Here is a 20,326-nt window from a genome sequence, read left to right on the forward strand (position 1 = left end):
CAGGCCAGGGCAAAAGAACAGACTATGAATAGCAAGCCTGTTCCTCCCATTGACTGAGAGTCATGCTGGCTAAGTGACTGGCAACAGACCACTCCAGATGATTAAACTTTTAGAACTGAGCATTCAGATAATGGGTGCAGTTCCCTGTAAATGTGTGCAGGGCTTGCAAACATTCTGTACCTTTTTTTACATATTTAATAATGTCCAGTTGGGAGTGAGTTGCAGGGTTTTATGTAATATTCTAAATTGGAAGAATTTACACCATTTAAAGCAAGAGGTTACTGTTTTGTACCGCAGAACAATGAGTTGTGTGTGTGTGTGTGTGTATATATAGTCTCATTTGTTGTGAAGTTCCCATCATGGATGAATCATCTTCACAAATAGACTAGGGCTAGTTTTAGTACTGAGTAATACACCAACATTTAGCGGATAATTTTTTAATTTGTATGTGTACACGTGGCCCCTGGATGCGGAAATTTAGTCTGGTTATCGTAAAACCCAAGGTCATTTGGTACCTTTTCAGGACTCTGCACACTTGTTGGAGTGGGTTCTTGAGCTGGAAATTTGCTAAATTGCTCACACTGGTGGTAATTTATAATGCATACTCTTAACTGCTTTCGTAGTACAGCACTTCCCTTTTAGATTCAAATGATTTAACTTAGATTTTTGGTTTGGTTTGGATATGTCATTCTGAACCTTCCTGTCAGGTTAAGATGTTACAAAATGGAAAAGGAGATTGTGTATAAAAATTGTTGCCAATAAAATTGCATTTCTGTTTGTAGGTGGAGCATATTACTTAATATCCAGAAGTTTGGGACCTGAATTTGGTGGTGCAATTGGCCTCATTTTTGCCTTTGCCAATGCAGTAGCTGTAGCCATGTATGTGGTTGGCTTTGCGGAGACGGTTCGAGATCTGCTTGTGGTAAGTTGTATTTGGTTAAATATAATCAATAAAGCTTCTTTCAGACTTTCAGAAAAAAGTACAGATTAAACGTCGAGATCCACATGATGCTAACATATTAAAAAATTGACTTTAATGATTAAATTCTTTTATTGCAGTATTGAGAAGTTAATGCACGTAGTGATTTAATTTGTTTAAAGTTGACTTTTTTTTTCCATTTCTTGAGGAACATAATGCACTCATGATTGATGAAATGAGTGACATCCGGATTATAGGATCCGTTACTATCGTGGTCCTGTTTGGCATATCTGTTGCAGGCATGGAATGGGAAGCTAAGGTAGGACTCTAATATGGGTTCAGAAAAGAAATACTGGAAATTGAAAGTAATACTCTCTCTCTCTAAAGGCTTTGTTTACCTAGAGTTGTTAACTTTATGGTGTTGATACTATAAAGTTTACACATTTTGTTTTAACTTTGTTTTGGTGGGGTAGGGGAGTACTGAGAAGCTGTTCGGGAGGATTTTTTTAAATCCAGGGTGAAGGGTCAGAATCCACTGTAGAGGACACTGGAAGGTTTGAAAAGAGTGGGATGGAAGATCAGGTAATGGTTGGATACTGCCAATATATTCCACGGATAAACTGAGACCTTGGAATAGGAGGGGGAGCATTGAGCTTTGTCTTTTAATACCCCATCATAAATTGGACATTTGTGAATTGCAGGGTCTCCTTTGTGAAAATAAACTCCAATTTTTAGCCATCCATAAATTGCAGTTTTACATGTGTGTAACAATATTCTACATGCTTTGATTCATAAGATTTTCATCAAACATTCTGGGAGACTGCAGATCGGGGTAAATTTTGAGACCCCCCCTCCCCCAGAGCTGCTGGCAGGCCTCTCATAGCGGACAAAGGTGGCAGAATCTCTCAATGTGCTGCAGTGATGCAATCCGTGTCTGCTGTGTGTGAGGCTTGCCAGTTGCACAGGATCTTGCAGAACATACCCCATAGTCTTTTCAGAATAGCAATTGTAAATGTTTCCATTTTTTTAACACACTTCTTTCATTGCAGGCTCAAATTGTGCTGTTGGGAATTCTGCTAACAGCTATAGTTAACTTCACTGTGGGAACTTTCATCCCAGCTAATGACAAACGAGCGAAAGGATTTTTTAATTACCGAGGTACGTGTAGTGGTTCTACAGTTGAAATCTGCCATTTGAAATATGTGATTCTGATAGTATACTATTATCAGCATGCTGTACAGCATTGTTATTGGAACAACTGGGTAAAGTGGTTTGAGAACTGTCATTTAGACTTCAATGAATTACGAACTTGACACGCTAATATGGTTACTCCTTTCTAACCTCCATCTTTCTTCCTTGCAAATTTATTCCACTCTCCTTTGAAGGTGTTGCTTCCTTGATCGGGTGCAGTGTCATGGATGCCAGTTACCTTATCCAAGTAGCCATGTGATTGCTGGTACACTAACTGTAGCAGGCAACAGTTAAGACAGCACATCTATGCATGACCTTGACATCCCCAAATACATACTTGCAGCAGGGGTAGTTCAATAGCAATCAGATGCAGGAACCCTGTTTCTTTTCTCTCCCTAACCCAGAACTGCGGCAATCAATGCCAATATAGTCACCCCATCTGAGATCAACTAGCTCAGCATAGACTGTGGATTGAACCTGGGCCTTACTGGTCCAAATTGCCCAGTTACTATCTGGACAAATCTGCTGAATCATTCTGAAGGGGGAGGGTGAACAGCCACAGGTCGTGGTCCATATCTGTACCAATGACATAGGTAGAAAGAGGGACGAGGTCCTGCAAGCAGAATATAGGGAGCTAGGAAATAAATTAAAAAGCAGTACCTCAAAGGTAGTAATCTCAGGATTACTTCCAGTGCCACATGCTAGCGAGAGCAGAAATAGGAGAATAGACCAGATGAATGCATGGCTGGAGAGATGGTGTAGGAGGGAGGGATTTAAATTCCTGAGTCATTTGGATTAATTCTGGGGAAGGTGGGTCATGTACATGCTGGACGGGTTACACCTCGGCAGAAACAGGACCAACATCCTTGCAGGGGGGTTTGCTAGTGCTGTTGGGAAGGATTTAAACTAGTTTGTCAGGGGGCTGGGAACTTAAGTGTGGGCCCAGAATGAAGAGAAACAGCTGGAAGTGCAAGTTAGAAAAGTAGTCAGCAAAACTAGTAGGGAGCAGAAACAAAGGCCAACAGTAAAGAGGGTCAAAGTGCAGAAAAATATTAAACAGGCAAAGTTGAAGGCACTTTAGCTAAATGCACGTAGCATTCGCATCAAGGTGGATGAATTCATGGCACTAATGGAAGTAAATTGGTATGATGTAATTGCCATTACAGAGACATGGTTGCAGGGTAACCAAAACTGGGAACTGAATGTTCCAGGGTACTCAACATTTAGGAAGGACAGACAAAAAGGAAAAGGAGGTGGCGTAGTGCTGTTAATAAGGGATGAGATCGGTACGGTAGAGATAAAAGATCTTGGCTTGGCAGATCGCGATGAGGAACTGGAATCCGTTTGGGTGGAGCTAAAACAGCGAAGGGTGGAAAACATTGGTGGGAGTTGTGTATAGGCCACCAAACAGCAATGGTAATGTAGGGCACAGTATCAATCAAGAGATTAGAAGTGCATGTAACAAGGGCAATATGGTAATCATGGGGGACTTTAATCTACATATTGACTGGGCAAATCAAATTGCCACTAATGGTGTGGAGGACGAATTCTTGGAATGCATGTGAGATGGTTTCCTGGATCCGTATGTGGAGGAACCAACCAGGGAACAGGCTATTCTGGATCTGGTACTGTGTAATGAGAAAGGGCTAATCAATAATCTTGTGGTAAAGGGGCCTTTTAGGGACAAGTGACAATAATATGATTGAATTTTACATTAAGTTTGAGAGTGATGTAGTCCAATCTGAAACTAAGGTCTTCAATCTAAACAGAGGAAACTACAAGGGTATGAGGGACAAGTTGACCATGGTAGATTGGGAGACTACACTAAAAGTATGAAGGTGGACATACAATGGCTTACATTCAAGGAAATAATGCATAATTTGCAACAAACATATTCCTCTATGGCATAAAAACCCAAAAGGAAAAGCGATCCAACTATGGCTAACAAAATAAATTAAAGCTAGTATATTAAGTCAAAGGAGGAAGCTTATAAAGTTGCCAGAAAAAGTGGTCAGCCTGAGGATTGGGATCTTTTTAGAAATCAACAAAGGGGGACCAGGAAATTGATAAAGAAAGGGAAAATGGAATATGAGCACAAACTAGCGCAAAATATAAAAACGGATTGCAAAAACTTCTATAGGTATGTGAAAAGGAAAAGACTGGTGAAGGTAAATGTAGGTCCTTTACAGTCAGAGATGGGAGAATTAATAATGGGGAATGAGGAAAAGGCAGAGAAATTAAATAAATACTTTGTTTCTGTCATCACGGAGGAAGACACAAAAAACCTCCCGAAGTAAGAGAAAACCAAGGGTGTGACGAGAATGAGGAACTTAAAGAAATTATTAGTAAAAAAATAGTACTAGCAAAATTAATGGGACTAAAAGTTGACAAATCCAAAGGACCAGATGACCTACATCCTAGGGTTTTGAAAGAGGTGGCCATTGGAATATTGGACACATTGGTTGTCATCTTCCAAAATTCTGTAGATTCTGAAATGGTTCCTGCAGATTGGAGAATAGCAAATGTAACCCTGCTATTTAAGAAAGGAGGGAAGAGAGAAAATGGGGAACTACAGACCTGTTAGCCTCATCAGTAATTGGGAAAATGCTGGAATCCATTATAAAGGATGCAATAACTGGGCACTTTGACTCTGCGCAATCTTACTATTAGTTTCTATCAGGGCATGGATTTATGAAAGGGAAGTCCTGTTTGACAAAATTATTGCAGTTCTTTGAGGATGTAACTAGTGGCGTAGACAATGGGGAACTGGTAGATGTGGTGTATCTGGATTTTCAGAAGGCCTTCGATAAGGTCCCACACGAGGTTGGTGAACAAAATTAGGGCACGTGGAATTGGGGGTAATCATAGAGTCATAGAGTAATACAGCACGGATAGAGGCCCTTCGGCCCATCGTGTCCACGCCGGCCATCAAGCCCTGTCTAATCTAATCCCATATTCCAGCATTTGGCCCGTAGCCTTGTATGCTATGGCATTTCAAGTGCACATCCAAATGCTTCTTAAATGTTGTGAGGGTTTCTGCCTCCACAACCCTTTCAGGCAGTGAGTTCCAGACTCCAACCACCTTCTGGGTGAAAAAGTTCTTTCTCAAATCCCCTCTAAACCTCCCGCCCTTTACCTTGAATCTATGCCCCCTAGTTATTGACCCCTCTACTAAGGGAAAAAGCTCCTCAGCATCCATCCTATCTATGCCCCTCATAATTTTGTACACCTCAATCATGTCCCCCCTCAGCCTCCTCAGCTCCAAGGAAAACAAACCCAATCTGCCCAGTCTCTCTTCATAGCTGAAGCGCTCCAGCCCTGGTAACATCCTGGTGAACCTCCTCTGCACCCTCTCTAACGCGATCACATCCTTCCTGTAGTGTGGCGACCAGAACTGCACACAGTATTCCAGCTGTGGCCTAACCAGTGTTTTATACAGCTCCATCATAACCTCCTTGCTCTTATATTCAATGCCTCGGCTAATGAAGGCAAGTATCCCATATGCCTTTTTTACCACCTTATCCACCTGTTCCGCCGCCTTCAGGGATCTGTGTACTTGCACACCCAGATCCCTCTGACCCTCCGTCTTGCCTAGGGTCTTTCCATTCATTGTGTATTCCTTTGCCTTGTTAGTCCCCCCAAAGTGCATCACCTCGCACTTTTCCGGGTTAAATTCCATTTGCCACTGTTCCGCCCATCTGACCAACCCATCTATATCGTCCTGCAGACTGAGGCTACCCTCCTTGCTATTTACCACCCTACCAATTTTTGTATCATCCGCGAACTTACTGATCATACCCTTTACATTCATATCCAAGTCATTAATGTAGACCACAAACAGCAAGGGACCCAGCACCGATCCCTGTGGTACCCCACTGGCCACAGGCTTCCAGTCACAAAAACAACCTTCGACCATCACCCTCTGCCTTCTGCCATTAAGCCAGTTTTGTATCCAATGTGCCAAGGCACCCTGGATTCCATGGGCTCTTACCTTCTTGACCAGTCTCCTGTGCGGGACTTTATCGAAGGCCTTACTGAAATCCATGTATACCACATCCACTGCGTTACCCTCATCCACACACCTAGTCACCCCCTCAAAAAATTCAATCAAATTAGTCAGACATGATCTTCCCTTGACAAAGCCATGTTGACTATCCCTGATTAATCCTTGCCTCTCCAAGTGGAGACAAATTTTGTCCCTCAGGATTTTTTCCAATAATTTTCCTACCACTGATGTTAGGCTCACTGGCCTGTAGTTCCCCGGTTTTTCCCTACTACCCTTCTTGAATAATGGTACTACATTAGCGGTTCTCCAGTCCTCTGGCACATCCCCTGTGGCCAGAGAGGTACTAGCATGGATTGAGAATTGGTTAACAGACAGAAAACAAAGAGTAGGGATAAACAGGTCTTTTTCAGGTTGGCAGGCTGTGACTAGTGGGGTACCGCAAGGATCGGTGCTTGGGCCCCAGCTATTCACAATCTATATCAATGATTTGGATGAGGGGACTAAATTTAACATTTCCAAATTTGCTGCTGATACAAAGCTAGGTGGCAGTGTCACTTGTGAAGAGGATGTGAAGAGGCTTCAAGGGGATCTCGACAGGCTCAGTGAGTGGGCGAGAACATGGCAGATGGAATATAATGTGGATAAATGTGAAGTTATCCACTTTGGTAGAAGAAACAGAAAGGCAGAGTATTTCCTAAATGGTGAAAGATTGGGGAATGCAGATGCTCAAAGGGACCTGGGTGTCCTTGTACATGAGTCACAAAGTGAATGTGCAGGTGCAGCAAGCCATTAGGAAGGCAAAGGGTATGCTGGCCTTCATTACAAGAGGATTTGAGTACTGGAGTAAAGAAGTCTTACTCCAATTATATAGGGCCTTGATGAGACCACAACTGGACTACTGTGTACAATTTTGGTCTCCTAACCTAAGGAAGAATCTACTTGCCATAGCGGGAGTGCAGTGAAGGTTCACGAGATTGATTCCTGGGATGGCGGGACTGTCGTATGAGGAGATCGAGTAAACTAGGCCTGTATTCTCTTGAATTCAGAAGAATGAAAGGGGTTGTCATTGAAGCATACAAAATTATTACAGTGCTTGATAGGATGGATGCTGGGAGAATGTTTCCCTTGGCTGGGGAGTCTAGAACCAGGGGCCACAGCCTCAGGATAAAGGGTAGGCCATTCAGGACTGAGGAGAAGAAATGTCTTCACTGAGGGTGGTGAATCTTTGGAATTCTCTACCCCAGAGGGCTGTGGAGGCTCAGTCATTGGGTATATTCAAAACAGAAGTCGATAGATTTCTGACTAGTGAAGGCATCAAGGGATATGGCGATAGGGCCGGTGAATGGAGTTGAGGCAAAAGATCAGCCATGATCTCATTGCATGGCGGAGCAGGCTCAAAGGGCCGAATGGCCTACTCCTGCTCCTATTTCTTATGTTATGAGTCATTGGGAAAGCTTTTTTTTTCAACCTCCAAATGTAATTGTCTTTGTTCATGCTAATTCCTGTTTCTAAACTTTGGCTTGCTGATGTCCAACTTTGTTTTATTTTCTTCTAGTCATTCCTCCCAAGTCTTGGTAACTTCCTTTCTGTGGATCAAATAGTTAAAAGAATGCAGTGCATTGGTAGTTCCTGTTTATTGGTTAGCTCAGTTCTGTATGCATTTTGTTTTGGTTTCTCCTAAGCTTCATTACTGTCTCTGCTGTCCCTCTGCAATCCCAGGTTTGTTTGACTAATGTATTTTAGTCTCTCTTTGCCTCTAGTCAATTATTGTCAGTTCAGAATTGTTTCTTTTCTTGGCTTAGCTTCATTTTTTTCCCTCCCTACCCCCATTCACTGCAGTGTGTAATTACTACCTTCTTCCCTCTCACATTTCCTCATTTTGGTGGGGTCACATACTGCAGTCCTCACTGAAGCTTAAACTGTGTTGACGGGAAAAGATTATGACATCCTGGTTCAGAATGACCAATGCTTTTTAAAAAAAAAAAAAAAAAAAACCTGTGGTGACTGTTCCTGTAGAGCATTTTTCTACTGCACAGCTGCCTGAAAGGAAAAGACAGGCTTGTACCATGAGCTGTAGAAGCAGTTGATTGTCACCCACGTGAGTATAAGGCACACATGTCACTCAACTCAGAGTTTGGTCGGTTTATTGTCAAGCCATTGGAGGATGTAGTGCAAAAACAGCTATTTTATTTTGGGAGAAGATAAACAGTGAGCTAAGCCAGAAAATCCTGTTTGAATTGGGAAGTATTTTTCTTCTTCCATCATTCTCCAGATGCTAATAAACAGGCGAAAAGAGAGAAAAGTCACCCGAAGATACTGCCTCCTTTCTTAAAAAAAAAACTACTTGCACCATGCTCAAGGTGACCTTTCACTTGTCCATATGCTTATTGTGACCACATCCTCAATTCTCCTCTTGTCCTATGTCTTAGCCATTTCTATAACATTCCTTTTTTTTTACCCTCCTTGTCAGTTTTTTTTCCTTATGTTTTGGCCAGGTCATCATTATTCATGTGCAAACCTTGATGGTTCACAAGCTGCTCAAATACAGGGAGCATCTCAACTGTGCCTCATTCTGTTGTCACCTGATCTGCACACATGTAGATCTGGATTGCCTTCAGAAATTGAAATTCTGACCATTTCTTTCCTCTTCACTGAGCTAATTGTAGTTCTCCTACATCCCAGCTGAGATCAGCTGCTTTGACACTGATTGTGAATCAAATCTGGCACTTACCTGCTCTATTATTATTCACTGCCAGTCAGTTCAAATTCTGGCATCTCCTGGGGAGCTGTATCTGAGCAAAACTGTGAGGGGGAGCTTCTACTCCGCATCCTGTGGTATTCTGGGCAACTGGTGCAGGGCCCTCTTTCCAAGGTGACATTGCCTCTTGTCCGCTGGGAGCACTTACTCCTGCATAATGCACACAGTTGAGAAAATGTAAGTAAGCAGTGAATAGAAGCATTTTCAATTTCTCCCAAATGAAGCTCCAGGCAGGATTTTATTGAACATAAGAAATAGGAGCAGGAGTAGGCCATTCGGCCCTTTGAGCCTGCGCCTTCATTCAATAAGATCATGACTGATCTACCTCAATGTCACTTTCCCGCCATATCCCTTGGTTCCTTTGGTATCCAATAATCTAGCAATTTCTTCTCATCTCAGTCCTAATAGGCCAAAACCTTATTCTGAGACTGTGACCCCTAGTTCAAGACTCTCCAGCCAGGGGAAACATCCTTCCAGCATCTACCCTGTCAAGCCCCTTAATAATTTTATATGTTTCAATGAGATCATCTCTCATTCTTCTAAACTCTAGGGAATATAGGCCTAGCCTACTCAATCTCTCCTTGTAAGACAATTTCCCCCATCCCAGGAATCAGTCTAGTGAACCTTTGTTGCACTCCCTCTAAGGCAAGTATGTCATTCCTTAGGTAAGGAGACCAAAACTGCACACACTACTCCAGGTATGGTGTCACCAAGGCCCTATATGATTGCAGTCAGACTTATTTACTCGTGTACTCCAATCCTTTTATAATAAAGGCTAACATACCCTTTGCTTTCCTAATTGCTTGCTGTTACCTGCATGTTAACTTTCTGTGATTTGTGTACAAGACACCAGGTCCCTCTGAATACCAACATTTTCCAATCTCTCACCATTTATAAAAATTTTTTTTTAAAATAGCCTGCTTTTCTATTTTCCTTCCAAAGTGGATAACTTCACATTTCTCCACATTATACTCCATCTACCATGTTCTTGCCCACTCACTTAACCTGTCTATATCCCTTTGCATCCTCCTCACAACTTACAGGAAACTTTCTGATATCCGGCACTGACGGGACCGAGCTGGTGCCGTAACATCAAAAGTGCCGGACATACCAGAGTTAATGTTTAAACATACGAAACTGAGAAGCTCCGTGTGAATCAACAAACCCTGTTGCTTAGCAACAGCTTCAAAACAGTCGGCTGCAGCTGCAAATGTCTGTAGCTGAAGCTGTTGCTATAGCTACAGACCTTGCAGTGCTTGGCTGGGGGGGGAAAAAAGCAACGAACTAAAAAAAAAAAAAAAAATATAGAAAACGGCTCCTGATTTTTGCCGTTAGATCGAGTATTCCGGACATATAACCTCCAGATAAACCAAAGTTTCCTGTACCTTCCCACCTAGCTTTGTATCACTAGCAAACTTGGTCCCTTCTTTGCAGTCATTGATATAGATTGTGAATAGCTGCGACCCAAGCACTGATCCTTGCGGCACCACACTAGCTACAGCCTGCCAACCCGAAAATGACCTGTTTATTCCTACTCTCTGTTATGACAATTAACCAATCCTCACTCCGTGCCAATAGATTAACCCCAATCCCATGAGCCCTAATTTTGTGTAATAACCTCTTGTGTGGCACCTTATGAATGCTTTTTGAAAATCCTAATATGCTACGTCCACTGGTTCCCCCTTATCTACCCTGCGAGTTACAACCTCAAAAAATTCTTAATAGATTTGTCAAATACAATATCCAACATATAACTCTGGGGACTTGGAAAATCTTAAATATTTTCTCAGTGCCCTGCTGCCACGTCCTTCATAAAATATTCTAGCATTTTCCTGACTACTAATGTCAGGCTAACTGCTCTATTGTTCCTTGTTGTGTCTCCCTTTTTTTGAATAGCGGGTTACATTTGCTACCTTCCAATCCATGGAGACCGTTCTAGAATCTAGGGATCAGAGTGTATTGAAATATAACCTGGATCATATCTCTCTCACTCCCTCACTCCCTCACCGTCCCAAAGTGCTTTACAGCCAATGAAATACTTTTGAAGTGTCGTCACTGTTGCAATGTAGGAGGTGCGGCAGCCAAATTGTGCACAGCAAGGTCCCACAAGCAGCAATGTGATCACATAATCACCAGATAATCAGTTTTAGTGATATTGGTTGAGGGATTAAATATTGATCAGGACACTGAGGATAACTCCCCTGCTCTTCAATTTAGTGCCATGGGATCTTTTGCGTCCACCTGAGAGGGCAGACAGAACCCCAGTTTAACGTCTCATCCGAAAGACGGCACCTCTGACAGTACAGTGCAGCACTCCCTCCGTACTGCATTGGAGTGTTAGCCTAAATCCACATGTTAAACTTTTCCTAGCAATGCATCCCATCACATTCACTTGTCCAAAATGGACTTGTTACAAGTTTCAGGTTGGCCTTGGATATTTTCTCAAGTACATTGCTGCTAGTCATCCCATAAATGGTCTTGAATATCTTGCATTCAAGAGTGTGCCTGTACTGCCCGATAACTCATTAATTATACATTGGAGTAATCTGGGGGTATAACAGTCGGATGATCCTCGTGTGATTTTTAACTTGATGTAGCATCCTTTGAATGTGTACTCGGGCAGTTCATGCTTTCTGAAGGCAGACTGAAATGGTTGGTGAGACGAGGCCAGATACTTCTTGTTAAGCTCCTTTTTATTATGCAGACAACAAATGAGCATAGAGCAACAGTCAAAGCAAATTCCACTTACTTGATCTCCATTCTCAAAAAATAAGGTGGGCGGGGGGTGTTGCAGGGAGGAATAATAAGCCACATGCTTTCAATTCCGACATCAGACCTACATCCCTCAGTCTCGGTTTCAAATCTGCCCATGTGTCCCTTTGTCCTTTTTTAAATCTTTGTTCCCAGCCAGGGGAGGGCTGTGAATCTGATTTCCTTCCCTTAAGTCATTTGCCAGTAAGCCTGTCAATAAAACCACTACCTCATCATTTCTCCTTGAGGTGCAGCTTTGATGAACAGAACCCTTCCTAGCTATAGGGCCTTTGAGAGAATTGACCCTTATTTTTTCAGTTTGAAGTAGAGTATGAGCTGTGACATTCCACCAATTGGCCTGTCTGGCATCCAATACACATATTCAATGCCTGCAACCTGTGTTTTTCTTTTTACACCTGTGTGAATTCACTTTGTTTTAAAACCGACCGCCTATACATAAACCAACCAATCAATTCAATTCAATTCAATTCAAATCGCTTTATTGGCATGACAAGTTACATCTTATGTTGCCAAAGCATCGAAAAACATTCATGTTTGTACACAAAAATACAGATCTATCCATAGTGTATAAACAGATATATCCCTGAGTGTATAAATATACTTTCATATAATTTATATATACTTTTCTTATATTTAGTGGTTGTCCCTCTGTTTATGGCAAGCTGTAACATAGTGTGCCGCTAGTGTTACACAATTTCTCTCTTCCCCTAGTAGGTATGGGAGCTTTTGGTCGTCATTCAAATTTCTGAATTCCGGGCATATTTTTGTGAATTTTGGGTAGAAATTCTCCCTTATGCCCTGATATTTTCTACAAGCTGTGAGGAAGTGCATCTCTGTCTCCACCACTCCCTGACTGCAGTGAGAGCATATCCTGTCCTCTCTTGGTAGTCGGGTCTGCCTGTGTCTACCTTTTTCGATCGCCAGGCTATGTTCACTTGACACTGTACATTGTCAAGGTTTTTCTCAGTTTGCTATCCTTTACCATGGTCAGGTAATCAGCCATGTTGTATTGTCTGTTTAGGGCCAAGTAGCAATTGAGTTTGCTTTGGGTTTTTGTTGTTTCTGCCCAATATGACAGATATTTTTCCTTTTGTTTAGCGACGATTGTGTTGGGTCGAATTCTTTGTGTTATGCTGTCACTGTCCTGGGGCTGGTTATTGTTAGTAGTTACTTCACTGAGTCCCAGGACTAGTTGGCTGAGGGTATTCTTCTTTATGGTCCTCTCTTGGCATTTCAGGGCTTTGTAATAGCATCGGGGATTGCTCATTTCTAGGTGTTTCCAAAATTTGGTGGCTCTTTTTTGGATAGTGATTATTAATGGATATTGGCCTAGTTCTGCCCTGCATGCATTGTTTATGCTTTTCCTTTGAGTCCGGAGGATACTTTTACAGAATTCTGCATGTAGGATCTCAATTGGGTGTTTGTCCCATTTTGCACATTCTTGTTGTGTTAGCGGTCCCCACACTTCACTGCCATAGAGTGCAATTGGTTCAATTACTGATTTGAAAATTTTGAGCCAAATGCTAATTGGGATTTCTATTTGGATTGATTTTTTAATGGCATAGAAAGCCCTTCTTGCTTTCTCTTTCAGTTCATTCACAGCCAGTTTGAAATTTCCTGTAGAACTGATTTTTAAGCCCAAGTATGTGTAGTTAGTGGTTTGTTCAATTTTGGTTGTTCCTAGTGTGAAATTTATTTTGGGTCCCTGATGTCTGGATCTTTGCTGGAACACAAGGACTTTGGTTTTTTGGGGATTTATTGTCAGTGCCCAAGTCTGGCAGTACGACTCCAGCAGATCCAGGTTCTGCTGTAGACCCTCCTTAGTTGGTGACAGCAGAACCAATCTCCGAATCCTTTTCCGTGAAGGAAAAACGATAAAATCCTGAAACGTGACAGGATTACTTTGTACCCTAGAATAGTATAAATATTGGTATTTCTTCTTGCCTGGTACTAATGGCCCACAGATGTGGGTGTATGAACGTGAGACTACGCCCTGTATTGTGTAATCTGAACTTTGCCTGACCATTCACCATGATCAGGTTTAAGTACTGTCCCTATTCTGTAGGACCTCAACTGTTGCACACGTGGTAAGGTCACTTTGCCTTTTTAATTGCAGCCCAGACTCCCTCTTCAACTGACATTAGGTCGTTTTTTATCGTACTAACGGAAAGTGGTGACTTGAGGAAAGTTCTGGGTCCAAGTCCCAAGATCTGTAGGACTCTGTAGTTTCTGCCCCATGATGTTGCAACAGTCATCCAGTTTAACAAATCACACAAGGCAGAAAACTAGTGAGAATGTTGATCTTTCAATCCACTTGCTGATTTCCCTGAGACCACGTACAGCTCTGTGCAGTCAACGATTGGAGCCAGGGTTATAGCTTCCTGGACCAACTCTCACACCTGTAAATCGTCTGAAACTGCTAAAATGTGTGTTTTAATTTGAGTTCACTCAGCTGATTGAAATTGGTTACCTTTTCTCCCTTTCTATGCAAATGGCTGGCTCCATTAGTCATTATTGGAACAAAGAAGTTGCTAGCACTACTTGAGCGAATGCTGACATTGGTCAAAGCTGGTGGGTCATAGACAGCCAGATAGTCGAGGGAGCCCTGTTTATGCAGCCCACGGCAGGTTCTTGGGCTTTTATCCAGGTGCAAACAAAGTGCATGGAGTAACTGCATATTTTACATGTCTATTTCCTGTGAGTTAAAACTGTTCGATACATGGGCCATGTAGCAATTTGTCCAGTAGTGCTCTAGGTGCCTTGCAAGGGAAAACGGTTCCTTTTCTATTAAAAGACTTGCATCAGGCGCCAAGGTATCCAGACGGTGAACAACAGCGGGCGTGCAGAAAGATGCACACCTTCTACTCACAGCAGGGACATTTGCCTTTGATACTGGCGCAAATCCAGAGGGAAGCTCATCCAACAGCCCTCAAGAAATGACATTTGCTAGGTTGGGTGTAAGGGTAGGAGAAACTGGATAATGTTTGGAGTCATTACTTGAAGCGGTTTGCATGCTTCATTGAGCATTAGAACACTGAGTTGTTCCTAAGATTTGGGTCTTTAGAATTGCCTCCAGTTTTCACAGTGCTCTCCTGTACTTAAATATACAATTATAAATTAAATAAGGAAATGTTTTGCTTCCAATCTGCGCATATAAAGCTCCAACCTAATCTAGTCCTTATTCTCTCTGAACGAATGACACTGGTATATTGGGGACTTGGATACAACTGTTATTTCTCATACCAAACACATCTTCCCCTCACCACCTTTCGGCATTCTGAAGGGACTGCTCCCTCCGTGACACCGTGGTCCACTCCTCAATCACCCCTAACAGCCCTTCTCCTTCGCCTGGCACCTTCCTGTGCAAGCGCAGGAGATGCAACACCTGCCCTTTTACCTCCTCCCTTCCAACTGTCCAGGGCCCCAAACACTCCTTCCAGGTGAAAGTGATTTACTTGTAATTTGTGCAATTTAATATATTGTATTCACTGCTCCCGATGCGGTATCCTCTACATTGGGGAGACCAAACGCAGATTGGGCGACCGCTTTGCGGAACACCTCCGTTCTGTCTGCGCTTCCGGTCGCCTGTCACTTTAATTCTGCGCTTCACTCCCACTCTGACCTCACCGTCCTCGGCCTATTTCATTGTTCCAATGAAGCTCAACGTAAGCTCGAGGAATAGCAACTCATCTTTTGATTAGGCACTTTACAGCCTTCCGGACTCAACATAGAGTTCAACAATTTCAGACAATGACCACTGCCCCCATTTTTCATGATGTATTATTTTGCCATTCCCATTTGCAACATTTTATCTTTCCTGCCTCTTGCATAAGCACAGCATGTTCTTTCAATTCCTTCCTCCCCCCCCCTAAAGCAACCCCCCCCCCGTCTCTGCACCTGCTTAATATCTGTTACATCTCCAGCTTTTTCCAGTTCTGATGAAGGGTCCCAGACCTGAAATATTAACTCTGTTTCTCTCTCCATGGATGCTGCCTGGCCTGAGTATTTTCAGCATTTTCTGTAATTTCAGATTTCCAGCATCCGCAGTATTTTGCCATTGTTTTATTTCTCGTGTTGTGCATGTGCAATCTTGATGCTGCCAAATCCAGTCAAGTGCCGAGAGTATGGCCAGAACAAAGTCCATCCATCTAGCTGAGTGGTGGGAGGATTCTCTAGGAACATGGCACAAAATTCTGGGGAAGGGGGAAGGGGAAATTCAGTATCGCTCCATTTGGGGCACCATTATCGGCCGTGCGCAAAGTTTAGTGCCTGGCGCTAATTATCGCCTCTGGCAAACTTGGCTGTTATTGCCCCTGGAGTGATTGGAGCGCTAAATCAGGCGCTTCACACCTGTCTTAAGGCGCAAAGGCCGAGCAGCGAGGCGCTACCTCAGAGCGCTGGCGAAGCAAGGAAGGGCAAATCAGAATGAACCTGCAAAGTACTGCTCAGTACCCAAAACCCCTTCACATAGCGTTGAATCTCTATCTCTCTCAATCTCAATGCGTGGTGCAAAAATGTCACCAACAAAAAAAGGCAGGAAGCGGTCACCTTTATATAGCGCTCCCCCAGTCCCTTTCTGACTGCAAAAAGCAACCCTCAACCTGTCGTTGCTAGCGGCAGGGGGCACCATTCAATATCCGGACCGGGGCGTTGCGCACTCGACTGACGTCATGATCTGCCAGCGCAAGAGATCGTGGCGGTATTGTTTAGCGCCGCCGCAAAATGTCAAGTTATCGCCGGGCACTAGTTGCTTTGCGCCCTCTTAAGGCGCTAACGGGAGGCGCAAACAACTGAATTTTTCCCCCTTAGTGTCTCCAAGCGGAACCCCTTGCAGACAACTGATTTCAAATCTATTTGTATAGGAAAAATGAGGAAGACCATACCTAATGAGTTTAGTTAACTTGTATTGGAAAATAGAGGGTCAGATTTTGGGATAAAATCAATCCCTTTTATTGCTGTAAACATTCCTTGTACATTTCAGCTGATGGTGTAATGGATGTGGTTGCAGCCCAGACCTCTGCACATCATTGTGTGTTGAAAAATCACATTGTTGGGGACAGGATGCAAGAATCAGCTCACTTTTATGCAGATGCAATTTATTGTGATTAAAACATTTTGGATATAGTGTATATAATTTTCACACTGAGCACAAAAGCCAGGACATTTCAGATCCTTAATTTGTATTGAAAGCCCAAATTGTATTGGCATGGTAACTTAACACCAGGAAATGCTTTGATAAAACAACCTTGTTGTAAAGGAATAATTACAATCTTGTCATTTAGAAGGTTTGTGTAGCCTACATATTTGCATTTTTATTTCAGGTGAAATATTTTCTGAAAACTTTGGGCCCGATTTTCGTGAAGGAGAAGATTTCTTCTCGGTCTTTGCTATTTTCTTCCCTGCTGCTACTGGTATCCTTGCTGGGGCAAACATCTCTGGTGATCTTGCAGTAAGTGTTTGCTTATCTGTGGAAAAGGATTTTTGTTATCTGTGGGGATTAGAATAATTCGTCATTAGAGTTGCAGCTGCTGTTAAAGGGCAATTCAGGTTTGAACTGAGCACTTTGTATGACACTGTTGCCAGAATTTAGTATTGTGCGAAAAGTGAACTAGATATTTTGAAGAAACCGCATTGAGACGGCACTGATGCTAGAATTCAATTTAATTTGTGTTCATGACATTCCTATCTCTTACTGTTGCTGTGCAGATAATCCTCTACTTCTAATAAACGGCATTATTTACATGGAATTGAAATGAGACTAATGGATCTGTAGTTGTCTGTGTAGTTGTAGTTTTCCTTGAACATGTATTTGCTACTTTTCCCATATATTTTTCAATATTTTGTTTGTTCATGGGATCTGGGCATCGCTGGCAAGGACAGCATTTATTGCCCATCCCTAATTGCCCTTGAGAAGGTGGTGGTGAGCCACCACCTTGAACCGTGGCAGTCCGTGTGGTGAAGGTACTCCCACAGTGCTGTTCGGGAGGGAGTGCCAGGATTTTGACCCAGCGACAGATGAAGGAACGGCGATATACTTCTAAGTCAGGATGGTGTGTGACTTGGAGGTGGTGGTGTTCCCATGCGCTGCTGCCCTCTTCTAGGTGGAAGAGGTCGTGGGTTTGGGAGGTGCTGCCGACGAAGCCTCGGTGAGTTGCTGAAGTGCATCTTGCAGATGGGGTACACTGCAGTCACGGTACGCCAGTGGTGGAGGGAGTGAATGTTTAAGGTGGTGGATGGGGTGCCAATCAAGCGGGCTGCTTTGTCTTGGATATCAAGCACCATTTGTGATTCATCTGCTCAGTTGTCATGTTTCTGAAATTGAAAATTAGGTTTCTGCCCCGACACAGTACTGAAACAGCCCTTCTCAAAGTGATTGATATCCTGTATGACTGACTGTGGTGAACTATCCCTCCTCATCCTTCTCGATCTGTCTGCAGCCTTTGACATGGTTGACCACAACATCCTCCTGCAACGCCTCTCCTCTGTTGTCCAGCTGGGTGAGACTGCCTTTGCCTGGTTCCATCGCTATCTATTCAGTCATAGCTGGAGAATCTCCTGCAATGACTTCTTTTCCTGCTCCTGCACCATTACCACTGTTGTCCCCCATATCTATCCTTGGCCCCCTCCTATTTCTCATCTACATGCTGCCCCTTGGCGATATCATCGCTGACGACTCTAGCTCTACCTCGCCACCACCTCTCTCGACCTTTCCACTTACTCTGATTTGTCACGTTGCTTGTCCGACATCCAGTATTGGATGAGTAGAAATTTCCTCCAATTAAATATTGGGAAGACCAAAGCCATTGTCTTCGGTCCCCGCCACAAACTCCATTCCCTAGCCACTGACGCCATCACTCTCCCTGGCCACTGTCTGAGGCTGAAACCGACTGTTTGCAACCTCGCTGTCCTATTTGACCCAGAGCCGAGCTGCCAATCCCATCTCCTCTTCGTCACCAAGCCTGCCTACTTCAACCTCATCGCCAGTCTCTGCCGCTGCCTCAGTCCAGCCATGAAACCCTTCTCCAAGCCTTTGTTACCTCCAGACTTGACTATTCCATTGCTCTCCTGGCCAGCCTCCCACCTACCATCCTCCGTAAACTTCAGCTTGTCCAAAATTATACAGCCCCTATCCTAACTTTCACCAAGTTCCGCTCACCCATTACCCCTGTGCTTGCTGACCTACATTGGCTCCTGACGCGACAACGCCTCAATTGTAAAATTCTCAGCCTTGTGTTCAAATCTCTCCATGGCCTTGCCCCATCCTATTTCTGTAACCTCCTGCAGCCCTACAACCCTGGAGATCTCTGCACTTCTCCAGTTCTGGTCTCCTGTGCATCCCCGACTTTCTTTCGCTCCACCATTAGCAATCGCGCCTTCAGCTGCCTAGACCCTAAACTCTGGAATTCCCTGACTAAACCTGTCTGCCTCTCTCTCCTTTTTTAAGTTGCTCTTTAAAACCTACGTCTTTGACTAAGCTTTTGTTCACCTGCCCTAATATGGCTTCCCACAGACCAGTCATGTAACAGCCTGACCTAGTCATACTCACAGAATCATACTTTTCAGCCATCGTCCCAGACTCCTCCATCATCATCCCTCCCGGTGGGACAGGACATACCTGCCAGGGGTGGCGGCGCAGTGGTATACAGGGAGGGGGTGGCCCTGGGAGTCCTCCACATTGGGCTCGGACCCCATGAAGTCTCATGGCTCCAGGTCAAACATGGGGAAGGAAACCTCCTGCTGATTACCACCTACTGCCCTCCCTCAGCTGATGAATCAGTACTCCTCCATGTTGAACACCACTTGGAAGAAGCACTGAGGGGAGCAAGAGCACACCATGTACGTTGGGTGGGGGACTTCAATGTCCATCACCAAGAGTGGTTTGGTAGTACCACTGCTGGCCGAGTCCTGAAGGACATAGCTGCCAGTCTGGGCCTACGGCAATTGGTGAGAGAACCAACACGAGGGAAGAACCTACTTGACCTCGCCCTCGCCAATCTACCTGTCGCAGATGCATCTGTGCATTGGTAGCAGTGACCACTGTACAGTCCTTGTGGACATGCAGTCCTGTCTTCAGAGGACACCCTCCATCGTGTTGTGTGGCACTACCACCGTGCTAAATGGGATAGATTCAGAACGGATCTAGCAGCTGAAAATTTATAGAAACAAAATTTGACACCGAGCGACAATGTTCCCTGTAAGCGACCGCACTGCGCTCTAGGGAACCCATGCAGCTGGCTTTTCAAAACAAAAACCACACATGCGCGGTATTTTGAATGGCTCTATAGGGGCCGCAGAGGGCACATGCGCAGTATTTTGAATGGCTCTTATAGGGACCCCTGTAAGAGCCAAACAAAATTGGAGGGAACATTGCTTCCAAGTCCTGAATTTTGCCTTGAAACACTTTTTTTGGGGCAAGGCGTATTGTTCATATGTTCCATTGTGAGTTCTTGCAGGAAATCGTCATTCAGAATATTTACTATCTTGTGCTCTTCCTCTGTTTCAAAACATTTGCATCTTTTTAACATTTTTACTGTTACACTTGGCTCTGCCTTTATCCATTTTTCTAGGTCTCTCTGGCACTCTGATCACCATTTTAACTTATTTTTGCATGGTCTTCTTTATCTCAGTGAGCCCCTTTCTACTTCCAGCAGGTTTTGTAGTCCTTTTTTCTTCTTTTGTT

At 43.6% G+C, this 20,326-nt stretch overlaps 1 protein-coding gene across 1 annotated transcript in view; it reads left to right on the forward strand.

Annotated features, from left to right (window-relative positions):
- Positions 1–20,326, forward strand: part of slc12a2 (solute carrier family 12 member 2) — a 244,971-nt gene that overhangs the window by 101,498 nt on the left and 123,147 nt on the right. The window contains 4 exon segments of the mRNA XM_085984420.1: positions 783–922; positions 1,128–1,238; positions 1,969–2,077; positions 16,968–17,095. Of these exon segments, the coding sequence (XP_085840546.1) occupies positions 783–922; positions 1,128–1,238; positions 1,969–2,077; positions 16,968–17,095 (488 nt within the window).

Source organism: Somniosus microcephalus, chromosome 1, assembly GCF_052327205.1.
Source record: "Somniosus microcephalus isolate GS21.2 chromosome 1, FLI_Smic_1.0, whole genome shotgun sequence".
NCBI lineage: Eukaryota > Metazoa > Chordata > Chondrichthyes > Squaliformes > Somniosidae > Somniosus > Somniosus microcephalus.